Consider the following 17,527-nt stretch of genomic DNA (forward strand, 5'->3'; position numbering starts at 1 on the left):
GCAATGGTCTGTACCCCACATTGGCCAAGCTTTCTTCAATAGCACATGTAAAACTGATTACCTCAGGCACATAGAAAAGCAAGAGCAGCAGATAAATTGAAATACCACCACCTGCATGCTCTCCTTCCACGACACACACTATTGTGGCTTGGAGATCCATTTCAAGGCCGCCTTAAAAAATTGGATCAAATTCCTTAAAGTTTATAAGTTTCTACTGCAATATTTATGAAACAATATCTTGAGTTGAAATTTGGCAAGAGATCAACACAAAATCACATCTAAATTATCTTAAGGACAGATTAATAGGTTTTTGTTTAGTCATGCTTTAGTTGCGTCTCGCTGTTTAGACCAGCATTCATTGTTCATTTACAGTTGCCTTTGAAAAGGTAGTAATGAGTCTTCTTTTGAATGTTATGATTGGTGTGATCTAGGTATTTCCATAGTCCTATTAGACAAAAGGTTCCAGGGTTTGGACTTGGATATAATGAAGAGACTACAATATATATCCAAGTCAGGATGTGACTTTTAAGTTCGAGGGTGACTTGTGAACATATTCCTATGCACCCGCTGTCATTTCCTTTCAGCAGATGGAGACGGTGAATCTTAAAATCAAAACCTGCTCACAAACCGTACCCACAAGAAAAATCTAACTTTCATTCTGTGTCCGAGCACAACCATTAAGGTTGATGCTAGTAATGGCAGAAGTGGAATACAACCATAAAGTGATGGAGAAACTCAACAGGACAATGGAGAGAAAAACAGAGTAATTGTTTTAATTTCAATGTGACTTCTTCAGAATACAGTAGCTAAATAGAATGGACAATGTAACCTTGATTTTCCTCTCCAGGGCAAGGAAGGAGAAGACGTAATAAAGTACACAGGGTATGCAGAGGATGTGCCTTGGTAGATTCATGCTAATCACCACCTGTCAGCCTCAGGCTTAATAACCGTTAGGATAAAATATGGAAAGGCTTTATTCAACACCACTCAGAATCAGTCATTTTATTTAGGCATGAAATTGGGAGAAAAGAAAGAATACTGCTTGCAATTACCTTTTAAGTAAGTAAGAATGACACAAAAGTTATTTGCAAAGAGGAAGATAAATACTTTACGGGAATCAGCCAATTAGTTTGCTTTTGTGCCTAGCTGACTAAGGTTAAAGCAGAGCACTTTGAAGGCATGTTGTTAATTTGTTTCTTGTTTCAAATTAATGGAACTACAGCTAACCCCTGGTATTTTCCTAACCTTTCGAAGATACAGTAAACAAAGAAAAACATCTGTAGACACCCACAAGTGCAAATTCTTTCCTGCCTCAGGTTTTGAAAATTCAAATGTGACCTTTGAAACTCATTTGGAAGCATGATGCCAGCAAGGTGCATTTAAATTTCTCAGAGAATTATTTGTCCATGCTTTGGACACTTTGACCAGTTTATGTCTTAAAAACACTTTACCACGCACTGTTGTCAGTGAGGCAGACAAAGGAACACAGAATTCAGTTTGTGGTTCAACTTTATTTTATTAACAAAATATTCCTGATTAAAAACACCATGTGAGCATTTCCCAAATTCCAACAGTATTTACCCTATATCTAGCTATATCCGACTAAGAAAGGATGTTATCCAAAATGATCCATGTATTTGTGCTGGATTGTTGGAATCTCCTTCCTCTCCAACAGAGGGCTGACCCTGTTCCATGAAGTTGGGTCTTGCAGGTCAGGCCGGATATTCTCCTGGGTCTTCTTGAATTGTCACATAGTCTTCCGCCATGTATCTTGCTGTAGGTCTTCGCTGAAGCATGTCTGTTTTTATCCCACCTCACCTGGGACCTTTCAATGGGGTCATGAGTGGGTTCAAAGCATCCAATGGGGTTGTGCCAACACCCTTCAATGTCACCATGTCAGGGAGATACAAAGTGCACATTCTCAGGCACTGGCTGGAAGTCAAAGTGCCATGAAGTCTGATTGTAATTTCTTTAATGCACAACCCTCAGGCTGGTTCTAACTCATTCCTCCTGAACCTTTATCACCTCTTGGATCTTAGTTCCATGGTTCCAGTCAATAGCTGCTGGCTCTCACGTTTGGTTTGACCAGAGAACGTAGCAAGTAAAGCTGAAATGGAAGGAATGGGAGTTCAATCACAATTTGAACATGTTGAACTCATTATTAAGTCTAAAAGGCTGTAAAGTGACGAGTCTGAAGATGAGCTGTTGTTGCTCCAGTTTGTGATGTCTTTGACTGGAGCATTGCAGCACACCAAGAACAGACATGTGGGCGTGTGAGCAGGATGCTGTGCTAAAATGACCAGCTATGGGAAGATTGGGATCATGCTTGTGCTCAGACCTTGAGGTGTTCTGCCAAGCCATCACTCAGTCTGCGTTTGGTTTCTCCAATGTAGAGTAGGTAACATTGGATGCAGTGAATAAAATACACAAGATTGGAGGAGGTACAGGTGAAATGCTGCTTCACCTGAAAAGAGTGTTTAGGTCCTTGGATGGTGAGCAGGGAGGAAGTGAAGGGGCGGTGTTGCACCTTCTGTGATTAAATGGGAAGGTATCGTGGGAAGGGTGAGTGGTGTTGGTGGTTGTGGAGTGGTCTAGGGTGTTCTGGAGTGAACAATCCCTGTGAAATGCAGATGGAGGAGTGAGGGCAAGATGTGTTTGGTGGTGGCATTCTGTTGGAGTTGTCTTAAGTTGCGGAGAATGATCAATTGAATGCTGGGGCTGGTGGGCCTGATCATGTTTTATGAGTGATGGGAAGGGGCAAGGTTGGAAACATGAGTGATAGGTCAGATTCCATAAACTTGGCCTTCCAACCTCTTTTGCTAATTTGATTTGCCTAGTCCGTGGGAAGGTTATCTTGCTATAAGAGCCTTCTATTTTTCTGCCCAACTTTAGCTGCTCTAGGGTATAGTTCCACCAGTGGTTTCTACACTTTATCATTTCTAACCACCATCTTTAATGATTGAACTTCCAGGTCTTCTGAGCCAAGATTATTCTCACCATTGTCCTTATGTCAAGCGCTGAGGGACTAGTGGCTAATAAATTATTTGTTCTTATTTTTCATTCAAGGGATGTGGGCCGAATTAGCAAGGTCATCCTTTTTTTCTAATTACAATAAATGCTGATCTACCTTTTAGTTCAGAAAGAACAGCAAGTAATGTCATTGCAAAAAAGCAGTAAGAAATAATAAATAGCAGAAAACATTTTTGTTAATTGATGTTAATTTTGTTGCTCTCCTTGTTGTGACATACTCGGTGCATATTTGAATGGTGTTTGCCTTAATTTGAGCCTCTGTAGTCATGTTAAAGGGCAATTTCAACTTGTTTAACATAGTAGAGTATTCTGTTCCTTTCAATGATTAATAAATGTGTTTGTTGTGATTTGTGCGTGAAAATATTACATTTTTGCAAGATTTAATTGAGCATCTTGTGGTGCAGATAAATGTTACTTTAATAAAATGTTGCCATCTCATTCTGAATCACTTATTTCTATTATCTTTTAACACACTTATCCCAAAAGTTTTCAGCACAAGTTTGGTTGTCCTGATCTAATTGTTCTACTGTTGATTTTACTAATTCTTAAACTTTATTATTTGCATTTCACTTCTGGTCAAATTGGTAATACTCACTCCTCTGCATTTTTGAAGGTTTTGGGTTTAAGTCCAATTCCAGAGAGTTATGCACAAACATCTAGGATGATGTATTGAAATAAGATCATGTATGTCTCCGGGAGTGAACCTGAGACAATTCATGATGATATGTCAGAGGAGAGCTTCAGAAGTCTTTTTGCAGTCCTGGCCACTCATTCCTCTTCAGCGGACTTTAAAAAGAATCATCTGATTCTTGTCGCATTGCTGTTTATTTGGAGCTTGCTATTGCCAATTTGTTGGCATTTTTCTTTTTTTTAAGCAACAAGTGACTGCGCTTCAAAATAACTGAATTGATTCTAAGAAGATTTGGATCGTTCTGCAGTTCTGAAAGGCACAATGTAAAATACATTTTCTTTTGTCCAACAGCTTCTCATCAGAATCTTCTCTCAACTTTTGTTCACTTCTTAAGTAAGACCGAGTCGGAGTTGCATTGAAGCTTAACCATGCTTCTCAGTACCAGTGAGAACATTCTATTATAAGGAAAAAGCATCAGCCAGGAGAATAAACATCTTACAGCTTGAATGTAAAAGTATCATGATGAAGGTGAGCTGTTCTCTTTTGCTTGCACATATAAAATTGCAAAAATAGACTACAATGATAGGCAATTCTAATAAGAACTGGGAAGTTATAAAATTGACTTTGAAGTTACTGGATGCATGTAAAAACTTGAAGGTATGTAGTTTTTTTGTGTTATTTCCCATCATTTGAGCATCACTGACAATATCAGCATTTATTGTCCATCTCTAACTGCCCATAAGCAGTGATGGTTAGCCATTGCATTGAACCATTCAGTTCATGTGATGTAAGCACACTTTCAGTACTGTTCGGAATGGAGTTTCAGGATTTTAACCCAGTGACAGTGAAGGAGTAGTGATATACTACTAAGGCAAGATATTAGGAGGCTTTGATAGGAGCTTGCAGGTGATGGTATCTCATTGCTCTCCTGGTTCTTTTAGCTGGTAGAGGTTATGGATGAAGGTGTTGTCAGAGGAACTTTGCCAAGTTGCTGACGTGTATTTTGTAGATAGTACACACTGCTTGCCTCAGTCATGGAGGGAGAAAATGGTTAAGGAGCTAGATGAGTTGCAGATCAAGTGGGCTGCAGGTCCTGAATGATACTTCTCCTAAGCTAATACTAGAAATAGTTATCAATGCATTTGGAATTCTGTACAATTAGAACGCGTGGACAAACCCAAAAATCTCAGAAGATAGGTCCTGCGGAATTAGTGACAGGTCCTTTCTGTAACTCTTTGACCTTTTCTTAATCTAAGCCAATTAATACTTGTTATCATTGATTACACAGACAACATCACCAAAACAGATCATTAATTTCATTGCTGTTTGTGAGACGTTATGCTGTATAAATGAGCTGCCATGCTTACCTACAAAACAATTCATTATAGCTCAATTGTGAAGCATTGTCATGCATCTGTCCTTCTTTTGTTCCTTGTTCTTGGACAGTTTCAAAGCTATTCAGATTAAACCTGCCTTTCCGTTATTTTATTTCTACATAAACTCACTGTGTCTTTGCTTAGCTTTGTAAGCTGAAGGCATTTCTATCTCCAATGTTCAGTTCTTAAAAGGGTAGGTATTATTTCAAAATATGACTCATTGCACCACTCTAACTAAAATGTAAGAATATCTTCCCTTCTTTACTAATGCCATGTAAATGTTTTGAGTTAACAAGTCTTTTCAGACTATTAAATATATATTATAAATGTGATCTGCATTCAGAGGTTGGATGATCGAAAAAAAGAAATTGTAGAGGTGTTACAAAACACAGAGCTCCAATTGGAGAGTGGTTCTAACAGGGAGCACTTGTCATAAATTAGTTTAGTCAGCACCTTAATAAGTGAAAGATCAAAAACAATTTTTTGAGATCCACTTTTAAATAATCTGATTTACTGCTAGATCATGCAGATGCACTCTCATGGGTACATATATGTCAAGACAACTGCAGAAATTCACTGAGGAACTCATTCTTTACACCATAATTAGTAAAATGTATTATTTCAATTTTTCATAACTTTTCAAAATAATAGATTAAAATGCTCTTGGGAACTAAATGGACCAATTTTAACTTTGTTTCTGATATGTGTTTTGGGATTCTTTTGTACTTTAGTTGCTAATGTTGCAGTCCAATAAAAAAAAATTATATTCACTGACAAAGATGCATTATTTTCATATGAACTCAATCCAAATTAATCACATGAGATGGAAATTTCTGTTCTGCACAGATGAAAGGGCAAGTTGGCACTAGAAAAATACCCATACCCTTCCTGCCATTTCAGCAATCAAGTCTGGGTGGGAAGATCCATAGGTGACTTTCCCGATCTGCTGCCAGTTAAGAACCTTAAGTGGTCAAGTACCAGCCACTGAGTGGCCTTAACCTGCCACTGACCTGATTGCCTGCCTTCCTGGCTTGTAAGAAAAGTGGCTGCCTTCTCAACAGGGAGAATATGGCAGCCTGTCTATCAGATTGGTGGGCGGGTGTGGTTTCCATTTTCCCCAGTCTTGAGACAACTGAGGGCACAGTTGGAGGATAGAGGGCTGACCTCCAAAAGCCACCTTCCTCCTCTTGCCTCTGACTTGACTTTGGTCATGCCAAGAATCCCCCCTCCAGAAAAAGAAATTGTCATCTCACCAGTGCATGTCTTCATGGCTACACAACCTGGGTCTCCAATGATGCTTTCCAGCTTCCTGTCGAATGGCTAACAACTTCAGACAGGGAAGGGTTTCATTGCTGAGTTGCCTGATAGACTTAGAGGTTCACCGGTGAGCAATGTCTGTTTAGTAGCTGCTCCAGCCATCTTTCACTTTGGTGGGGTAGGGGGTTAGTTGCTGTTCAAGATGTCTGCCATGCACTTCATGCAAAAAGCTCTAAATCTAAGGTTTTTGTGGGGAGTTGATGGTAAGAGGGAAAATGGTGAGCAGAAGACAATAAAAATAGCAATGTTTAATTAGTAAGCAGATGCGAGAACATTACAATTGTCTGGCAATATGTTGGTGAGTCTCTCTGTTGAAGTGTTAATGTGATGCTTGGCACATATACAGATCAGGAAATTTATGAAATAAGGTGTCAGTGACAAAAACTTGCAAAATGAGCTTGTACAAAAGAAAGAAGAATATCTTTTTGGAAGGTTCCCAAAGCACTTTATATCCTATGAATGCCAGTTTATGTGGTGTCACTGTTGAAATGTAAGATCTGCAACAGCAAAAAAGTGGTGTCCTTTAAACACCCTTGTGATATAACCTATTTCAATGATGTTAGTTAAATATAACATAGTAGTACCACAGAATCTATTGCATATACCTGAGACGATAGATGAAAACAAAGTCATAAATGCACCATTTTTTTATGAGTAGAAGCATTTCCTACACATAATTTTTTCAGTCCAACAGAGTTTTAAAATTTATTAAATGTGATGTAAAAGCTAATGACTTAAGGAGCATGCTTCGAGCTCTTTCTAACAATGTTCTATAATTTTTGTCTGTCTTCCTGCAGAGTATGTTTTATGTGTTGTAATAATGCAGCTGGCAGATAAGCATTACTAGAGGGACTAGTTAATTCACCACGGGTTACTGCAATAGTTTATTATATAATTAAAGCTACACTAACTCACGAAGTCATGAAGTTTATCAGCAAGTAACCTTATTCAACAAAAACACACAGGTTTAAAAGGTGATTTGGGACAGTTGTTTTAATAAACATTTTAGTAATGCCGTTTGATAACCTGTCAAGTATCGTGCAAAATAAACTGTTGCGCCATTAAATTTTCTTAATAGAGGCAGTGTTTCAGGAGACTGAGAAAATATGCTGTTTTGTGGAGTCACCTGGAGCACACTCAATTGAGTTCTGGTGGGGAGTAGCCAAGCTGAATCTGATCATCTACCCCCAAGCACAAGAGCTGAGAAAATGAGATTAGGGAGGAGAGATTCATAACAGTCCACTTTTGCAATACTGGAAAATTCAACAACAAAATTGCATTTATATCACACTGCAAGCATTGTAAGACATTCAAGCCACTTCACAAGAGTGTAATCAAAAAGACCATTACACCAGCCCAATTTCTTTCGTTGGGCAGTTTAGAGTCAGCCACCTTGCAATGGGTGTGGAGTCATATATAGACGTGACCAGATAATATTGTTGATTTCTTTCCATAACCATGTTGGCAATGGTAGTTGTCTGTTGGTTATGATTGAAACAGACTTACTTAATTAAATTTAGATTCCATAGCTGCTTCAGGGGGATTTGAATCTGTGCTCCCAAATCATTAGACAAGGCCTCTGATTTACTATTCCAAAATCATAACCATAATGTTCCAATGTCCATAGTAATACAGATACAGAAAAAAAGACCTCAAGAGATGGAAAAAGGGATTACTTTAAGAGTGAGATAGACAAAATGAAAGTTAAAGTTAGATATTTCTGCTGGAGTCCACAATACCCTTCTTCCTTAGTTGGGAAGATTCATAACCTCATGGAATATCTCTTAAACTTAAAAACATGAAAAATAGAATTAAGAGTAGGCCATTCACCCCGTTGAACCTCCTCTGCAATTCACTGCTATCACAGGTGATCCTCTGTCTCAGTGTTTTTCACCCACTCATTCCCTTTGCCCATTTAGCATTGAGAATCCTACATTTTTTTAATTAAAATATATTCAGTGATTTCACATAACAGCATTATGTGAAAGAGAATTCCACAACTTAACCACCCTCTGAGTAAAGAAATTTCGCCTCATATCAATGGCCTCCCAAATATCCTGAGATTGTGACCCAGTGTTCTGGACTGGCTGGAAGGTGAAACATCATCCTGCATCCAGTCAGTCCAGCCCTGCCAGAATTTAATGTGTTTTAATGATATTCCTTCCAATTCTTCTAAACACCAATGAACACATATCTGTCGACCCAGTCTCTCAGTATTAGATTAGCTTGCCATCCCAGCGCTCAGTTGGGTGAACTTTGCTGCACTTCTTCTATGGCAAGTATGTCTTTCCTTAGCTAAGAAGACCAGAACTGCAGGTGTGGTCTCACCAAGGCGTGGACAATTACATGCAGTTTTGGTCCCTTTGTCTTGTTACCTCATAATTTGTGAAATGGTTGATTTGTACATTTGTAACAAGCCTTTAACATGATTTGGATAATTAAATTCATATTTTCAATGGAAATTTATGAACTCCTGCACACACAGTATATGTTCTAATTCCAACATTGGCAGTGTGAGAGGGATTTAAAATGAAAAGCACCAGTTTTAGAAACAATAGCTTTTCATTTATTTGTTCATGGAATATGGGCATTGCTGGCTGAGACAGTATTTATTGCTAATCCCTAGATCCCCCCTGAGAAAGTGCTGGTAAGCTTCATTCTTGAAACATTGCAGCCCATTTGCTGTAACTAATCCGACAGTGCCATTCGGGAGGGAGTTCCAGGATGTTGAAGCATCAGCGCTGAAGTGATGACAATATATTTCCAAATCAGGATGAAGATTTGGAGGGGACCTTGCAGGTAATAGTATATCTGCAGCACTAGTCCTTCTCGATGGTATTGGACAGAGTTTGGAAGATGCTATCTAAGGACTCTCGGAGAATGTCATCAGTATATCTTGTGAATAGTACACACTGGTGTTATTGAACCTCAATGGTGGAAGGAGTGAATTTTGTAGATGTAGAGCAAATTAAATGTGCTCTTGTATCCTGGATGGTGTCCAGCTTTTTGAGTGTTGTTGGAGCTGCACTTCTGTAGACAGATGGGAGTATTCCAAAACATGCTTTCCTTGTGCCTTGGAAATGGTGGACAGATTTTGGCAAGATCCTGACCTCTGACTTGCTCTTGTAGCCACAGTACTTATTCCAAGGTATTTCCTATACTGTGGGTAACCATGTGTACAAGAAGCCTCATCAGCTGCAGCAGTATGCAAAAGTAGAAGATAACATTGGTCCAGTGGTTAGCATTGCTGCCTCACAGTGCTAGAGACCCAGGTTCGATTCCAGCCTTGGAGGTCTATCTGTGTTGAGTTTGCACATTCTCTCTGTGTCTGTGTGGGTTTCCTCCAGGTGTTCCAGTTTTCGCCCATAATCCGAAAATATGCAGGTTAGGTGAGTTGGCCATGCTAAATTGCCCATAGTGTTTAGGGGTGTGCAGGTTAGGTGCATTAATAAGAGGTAAATGTAGAGTAATAGGGTTGCAGAATGGTGGGATACGCTTCGGAGGGTGAGTGTAGACTTGTTGGGCTGAAGCACCTGTTTCCATACTGTAGGTATTCTATGATTCCAAGTGCTGGAGAAGGGTATTTGACCATTCAACACGATCATTGAGCTAAATACCGAATCTCCCTCTTCCCCCATCTGTCTTGATCCCTTTCGCCACAGGAGGTACCTCCTTCTTGAAAACCCACAATGTTTTTGATATTACCACTTGCTGTGGTAATGAAATCCACAAGCCCGCCACTGTCTGGGTAAAGAAAGTTTCCTCATCTCAGTTCTAAAATGTTTGCCACTTATCTTCAAACTATGACTCCTGGATATAGACTTCCCCACTGTTATATTCACAATGGATTTTGGAACTTGAGCAACTATAGGCATCACTGTGGCACATAAGGCTGTTGAGAGCTTTGTGGATAGAATGTTAACATGTGGTCACACCACAGTTTTAGGAAATGCAGAGAGAAGGAATGGGTAAATAGTAGATGGTTAAAAAGTAGGAACAGGCAGAAAACATCCAGCACTTTTCTCTTTAATTGAAATTTCAAATGTACATAATATAGACTTAAATAAAATGTGAATTATTCACTTCACAGTAGCATTATTATGCTTAAGTGCTAGATTGCCTTTTGAATTCTACTCCCTTTGCTGAAGTTTATAGTTGTCTCAACAGCTTGCAGTCCAATTGATACTTTTGGCCAAAGCATTATGTGGTCTGAGCATCTGGAGCATCCATAATTTCTGAGATTGTATAAGTCTGTATGCTGTGTGCCTTCTGGTAGGATTTTCGTTTATTTAGGCTCTAACAATTCCTGTTCAGTAACTTTAGAACATAGAACATAAAACATAGAACAGTACAGCACAGAACAGGCCCTCAGCCCACGATGTTGTGCCGACCACTGATCCTCATGTTTGCACTCTCAAATATCTGTGTAAAGAACCCGCCTCTGACATCCCCTCTATACATTCATCCAACAAGCTTAAAACTATGACCCCTTGTGTTAGTCACTTCTGCCCTGGGAAATAGTCTCTGGCTTTCGACTCTATCTATGCCACTCATTATCTTGAATACCTCAATTAGGTTCCCTCTTCTCCTCCTTTTCTCCAATGAAAAAAGTCCGAGCTCAGTCAACCTCTCCTCATAAAAGATAAGCCGTCCAGTCCAGGCAGCATCCTGGTAAACCTCCTCTGAACCATCTCCAAAGCATCCACATCTTTCTTATAATAGGGCGACCAGAACTGAACGCAGTATTCCAAGTGCGGTCTAACCGAAGTTTTATAGAGCTGCAACAAGATCTCACGACTCTTAAACTCAATACCCCTGTTAATGAAAGACAAAACACCATATGCTTTCTTAACAACCCTGTCCACTTGGGTGGCCATTTTAAGGGATCTATGTACCTGCACACCAAGATCCCTCTGTTCCTCCACACTGCCAAGAATCCTATCCTTAATCCTGTACTCAAATTCAAATTCAAATGCATCACCTCGCATTTATCCAGGTTGAACTCCATCTGCCACCTTTCAACCCATCTCTGCATCTTGTCAGTGTCCCACTGAAGCCTACAACAGCCCCCTATACTGTCAACAACACCTCCAATCTTTGTGTCATCTGCAAACTTGCTGATCCATTCTTCAATCCCTCATCCAAGTCATTAATAAAAATTACAAACAATAGAAGCCCAAGGACAGAGCCTTGTGAAACACCACTCACCACAGACATCCAGGCAGAATATTTTCCTTCTACTACCACTCACTGTCTTCTGTTGGCCAGCCAATTCTGTATCCAGACAGCTATGTTCCCCTGAATCCCATTCCTCCTGACCTTCTGAATGAGCATACCATGGGGAACCTTATCAAATGCCTTGCTGAAGTCCATATACACCACATCCACAGCTCGACCGTCATCAACTTTTCTAGTCACATCCTCAAAGAACTCAATAAGGTTTGTGAGGCATGACCTACCCCTCACAAAGCCGTGTTGACTGCATTTAACCAAGCCATGCTCTTCCAGATGGTCATAAATCCTATCCCTCAAAATCCTTTCTAACACCTTGCAGACGACAGACGTGAGACTTACTGGTCTGTAATTGCTGGGGATTTCCCTATTTCCTTTCTTGAAGAGAGGAATTACATTTGCCTCTGTCCAGTCCTCAGGTACGACTCCAGTGGAGAGTGAGAATGAAAAGATCTTGGCAAGTGGTGAAGCAATTACATTACTCATTTCCCAAGCAGCCAAGGACAAATCTGGTCCGGGCCTGGCAACATGTGAATCTTAATGTTTGACAAAATTTTCAGCACATCAGCTTCCTCTATCTCTATCCATTTCAGCATGCACACCTGCTCTTCAAAGGTTTCATTCACTACAAAGTTCATTTCGTTCGTAAAGACAGAAGCAAAAAACTCATTTAGGGCTTCCCCTACCTCCTCAGACTCCACACACAAATTCTCTATGCTATCCCTGATCGGCCCTACTCTTTCTTTGACCATTCTCTTATTCCTCACATAAGTGTAAAATGCCTTTGTGTTCTCCCTAATCCGTTCTGCCAAGCCTTTCTCGTGCTCCCTCCTGGCTCTCCTCAGACCATTTTTAAGCTCCTTCCTCACCTGACTGTAATCCTATAGAGCTGAGCTTGATTCTAGCTTCCTCCACCTTATGTAAGCTACCTTTTTCCTTTTGACAAGAAGCTCCACCACTCTCATCATCCATTTATCTTACCACTTCTTGCATATTTATTCATCACTTGCAACAACTGTTCCTTAAACAGTCTCCACATGTCTATAGTGCCTTTATCATGGAACAATTGCTCCCAATCCATGCTTCCTAACTCATGTCTAATCGCATCATAGTTTCCTCTTCCCCAATTAAATATCCTCCCATTTTGCCTAATCCTCTCCTTTACTTATTAATTTTGACTTGAACAAACTAAAAGGTATCAAATGATGTAAATACAGAGAAAACAAATTCTTCATAACATGTTGAAGCAAAATATATGTGGGTGAGAAATGGAAATGTTAGGGCAGGAAGTAGGAAGAGGAGAAGGAAGCATGAAGGATGTCCTTAGCATCTCAGGGTCTGTCTGTTATGAACTTCCTAAAGTGTATTGTAGAGATAGACTAGACTTTAACTTTTATATATTTTTAAAAGGCAAGTGTAAGATGCTGTGTTCCACATGTAATTCCATTAGTCCGCTATTAAGCTTTAATCAACACACCTTTTATTCCTACAAAATGATTAAAATACATCAAAAAAGAAGAATTGGCATAACTTTACTCTGTAGCAATACTTAACAAGATGTGCATTGTTTGACACTAATTATCAACTGTTCCTATGTCGGCAGGACCCGATAAACACACCCTTTGGCAAAAATGCAATTCAGCAAAACAATTATGATTCTCACATGCTGTCCTTCTCTAGTCCAGAAGAAAGCAACAATCTGCCCTTTTTTGGTTTTTAAGAGGAAGCCCCACTGTCTAAGACTTCACACAAATAGCTGAGAATGCAAACATTCAGCTCCAGTAGCCAGCAGAAACATTCTCAACTCACTGAAAGCAAAACTAAAAACCTTCCTGAGTTTGTGTGAGGCCTGATCCCACCCATTCATGATTCTTTTGTCTTATTTCATACAAAAAACATGCAAGGAGAACTCAAAGCTATTTACCAACTGCCTATGTGAAGGTGACATTTCAGTGCTACTGAGCTAGCACCCTTCTGCAAAAAAATGGACAGAACACATCTCTTAAAGGCACAGTACCATCATACTGTCCACATGAGTGTGGGAACAGGGATGAAGAGAAGGGTGAATAGAGGGAATATAAACATAAAGCATGTGTATTGAAAAGTCAAGAGAGACAGATTATAAAGGAGTTGGGGGAGAATGAAAAACCAATTGAAAAGGGAAGGGCTGAGGAAGTAGAGATGAAGAGACTCACAGATCATTGAAGAAGAAATAGGAAAGGATTCAACAGGCACCATACCTTTGCATAAACACAGCATAAATACGAATTTCAGCCATTAGTGTCTCCTTTCCTGTCCTCTCAGTATATGCCATCTGTACCTGAACAAAAAAAAAGAGGATTGATAGAGAAGTAAATGATACAGACGCCAAACAAATGGAAAAAGAAAGGAGATGGAGGGGGAAAAAATGGAATAAATAATACACAGTGAGAATAATCAATACAAAGATTGCAGGGGCACAGAGAAAGAAAGGCATAAGAGATCATTTTGTTTTTGTTTAATTCTTTTAATCCCCTCTGAGGTTTTCACTGTACTGGCAGCTCTAGTACTGAGAGCAGAGCTTTTACAACAAAACACATCAGGGCAACACAAGCTCCAAGAATGTAGGAATCTTATGAAGAGGATGAGGCTGTACAGCTACTTGGATTTCCTGTGTCTTTGAATCAGATCACAGTTTATCTTCATTTTGCTCCATAATTTTGTACTTGTTCACTTCCCTTGATGCATTTCCTCAACAACTATTTATCTATAATAGCACAGGAAACATTAACAATCTTTTCAAATAGGTGACATGAAATGGTGTGATTGAGTTTCAAACACATAATATAACATACTTATATTTGAGAAGCTAGCTGGATATAGTTAACCTAATTAACTAGGTGACTCTCCTAGAGGATCAAATGGATCACCAGTTTTACATCTTCATATTACCATCTGTTGACTTCAATTGGCAATAAAATTTGATGAGTTGGACATCTAATGTTTCAGTTTCTTGTCAGAAAGATTAGGTTAAATGTACCCCTGGAATTTGCCAGAGTTGAACCAGTTAAATTCATTGAGGGCATGACCCAAGTCTCTGAGCTGTTATAACAAGTTACTGAAAGTCCGCCTCTCCATGGAGAGGGAGGAAAACCTGGAGAAGGAATCATCCAGTCTATTTCTTGTACAAGTACAAACTTTCAAAAATGGCAACCTCAGCACTGAGACTGTGCCAGATTTTGGATTCTGCTAAATCTTGAATTGAGCGCTTTGGGCAGTGGGCAGCTTGGGTTAATATGGATACTGTTGGGTCACTTGAAGCATAAAAAGAAATCAATACACAAGTTCTCACCAGCACTGTGCAATATCTAACTGAAGTTTCCAAGTAAGTTAATTACAATAGAACAATTTTGTTTCAAATGAAACATGGCATGTTGTGAAAATGTCTAGGATTTGGAGAACTCCAGTTTTTAGCCAATGATGTTACAAGATTTGTACGTGTATATTTAGTTGGTAGAGTCTGAGTTATACTGTATCAAGTCAGAGAAGTGGCCATGTTAAATTGCCCATAGTGTTAGGTACATTAGTCAGAGGGAAATGGGTCTGGGGGAGTTACTCTTTGGAGGGTCGGTGTGGACTGGTTGGGCCGAAAGGCCTGTTTCCACACTGTAAAGAATTTAATCTAATCAAGTATTGTGGCATGGGGAGGCCATTAAAAATGATTGTAATAAAATACTGTTTACATAACCCAGTTGCCTTTAAAACCTTTTATCTGGATATTTAAATTTTCGGCCAGTTGAAAATGAAAAGCTCAGTTACTTCAAATTAATATATAAATATGCTAGAAAACAAAATTATTTGGTTTCTGCACATTTGAAGAAAATTTAATTAATTTTAAATTGGAACATCACAGAGTACTGATTGAAGGATTACATACAAAACCCATTATTAGTAAGCAGAGCTGAAAATGAAATTGAATTTCCTAACATTCTCTCAAGACATTCTGAGGATCTGCTCCCATGGCTTGAAATTTGGAGGTGAATTCTCTTTGGGAAGAGGGGGTGTGGAGTTTGTTGGAAATTAGGTGATCAAGCTATAGCATAACGAGGGTCAAACTGCAGATGCCAATGCAAAAATGGAACTTGCAGGTGTAGTTGAAATTGGTTCGAAGCAGACATGAGCGTGTGTCAAAAATAGATTGTGGCCTAGACCTTGTGGTTAGAGTATAGCAAACCCCTTACAAGTGTATGTGACAAATGACACAGACTGTCGCCTTGATCTCATGGTTAGGGTACGAAGAACAGCTTATGGTTTTGGGAAGGATGACGTAAAGCAAAATGTATAAAAGCACGAAAAAAAGCTATTGCTATGGAGGTCTCACTTGTAACTGTCAGGTCAACATCTGAGAAGAAATAAAGCCAGATATTTAAAAAGATTGAGGACTTGTTCCTTATTTTTAGGGAATCTAACAGGGGGCAAGTGATGGAATGTTGTGAGGTCAAGCCATTTTAATAATATTTTGCTGAGGTTCCAGGCTGATGAGCTGACGGATTTAAAGCCTTTCTGTAGTGGGAAGCCTGATTCACAGGGCCAAAACCTGTTGGAGTAACATTTCTGTATTGGGAAAGGGGATGCTTGGAGAGAGAGCAAGAAGGCTTGAAATTGAACCCATGGGTTGCAGTAGGTGTCTTGTTGGATTGCTGATGTTGATTAGAGATGTGATATTGATTGAAGGTTGCAGGATAGGGAGAATCCAAATCATAGGGGTTTGAAAGCTTGGCAGATGTGGCATTTTACTGATTAGTTTGTTAAGCCTGAGAAAGTATTCCTGGTCCTGACAACTCACAAGCCGCGTTGTAAAAACACTTGCTTTATCGATTATGCAGACAGAAGGATCAATATCTAGAGGGTGCAATTTTTTTAGTAAATGATGAACGATCTTTTGGAGAAGTGAGTGGAGTTTTTTTTTGTGTAGTTAGTTCTAGTGATTTAGAATGCTGTGCCTGACAGAATGGTTGAGACAGATCCATTATTAACATTCAAAAGGAAATTAGGAACATATATTAAAATGGAAAAGTAATGCAGGGTTATGGGAAAAGAATAAGAGAAGGGGATTAATTAGCTATCTCTTTCAAGGAACCAGCATAGACACAATGGCTGAATGCTCTGTTTGATTCCGTCAGCTATTCATCTCAGATAATAGAATTCATAAAGCTTGCTATTTTCTGTATTTTTTATCTTGGCTTAAACTCTACTGAAATGTCCTCAATAAGTTACCTCATTTAAAATTGACACAAGATGATTCAAGAGAGTGAAAAAAAAGAAATGTACAGAGGCAGATTTGCATCCTAAAATGATCAAGAAATTAGTAACCACCTACTGTGAAAATTGTGCACAGAACATGAATTTAATTGTATGCAGCTGATGGGCATTAACTAAGGATTCACTTGGACTCCTATAAATAGGAATTAACTCCAACTGTAGTTATTGGGTCTGGAAGTATGTGTTTGCAAAGTACTGAGAAAAGCATGCAAAAATTGGGTCCAGTTCTGTTCCTCACTACCCGATTTCTGGAGTATAACACACAAGATTGATATCTACTCATACATTAATTATAAAGGAAAGTTATGCAAAATTTAGATTTGTGGTGTTCCATCATTCTGTAAACGTGCTAGTATTTTTCTTTTGGTAACGTACTTGTGTATTTATTTAAATCTCCTGGATGAAAGGGGAGGCGGATGTATTCAATTTCTTTAATAAAAGACATGGAATTGGTACTTGGTTTTCCTTGTGTTGGTTGGTGGGCGTAGGAGACAGTAATGTGAGGGGCTGATATTTTACTGAGTTTCCTTCTGATTACTTGAAGCTATGCAGTCAGAACCTCAACAACTCTTATCGCTTTCCACAGCAAACCTCTGCTTTTGTTCGTGTCAATGATTTGAAATTGGACCATTGTAATCTC

General features: G+C 39.2%; 1 protein-coding gene across 1 annotated transcript in view; it reads left to right on the forward strand.

Moving 5' to 3' along the window:
- Window positions 1–4,082: 4,082 nt before the first annotated feature.
- lingo2 (leucine rich repeat and Ig domain containing 2) overlaps window positions 4,083–17,527 on the forward strand; it is a 145,512-nt gene continuing 132,067 nt past the window's right edge. Inside the window, exon 1 of the mRNA XM_060845656.1 lies at window positions 4,083–4,189. Coding sequence (XP_060701639.1) covers window positions 4,181–4,189 — 9 coding nt within the window. The 5' untranslated portion in view covers window positions 4,083–4,180. The remainder of the gene's footprint in view (window positions 4,190–17,527) is intronic.

The sequence above is a fragment of the Hemiscyllium ocellatum genome, chromosome 2, assembly GCF_020745735.1.
Source record: "Hemiscyllium ocellatum isolate sHemOce1 chromosome 2, sHemOce1.pat.X.cur, whole genome shotgun sequence".
Lineage (NCBI taxonomy): Eukaryota > Metazoa > Chordata > Chondrichthyes > Orectolobiformes > Hemiscylliidae > Hemiscyllium > Hemiscyllium ocellatum.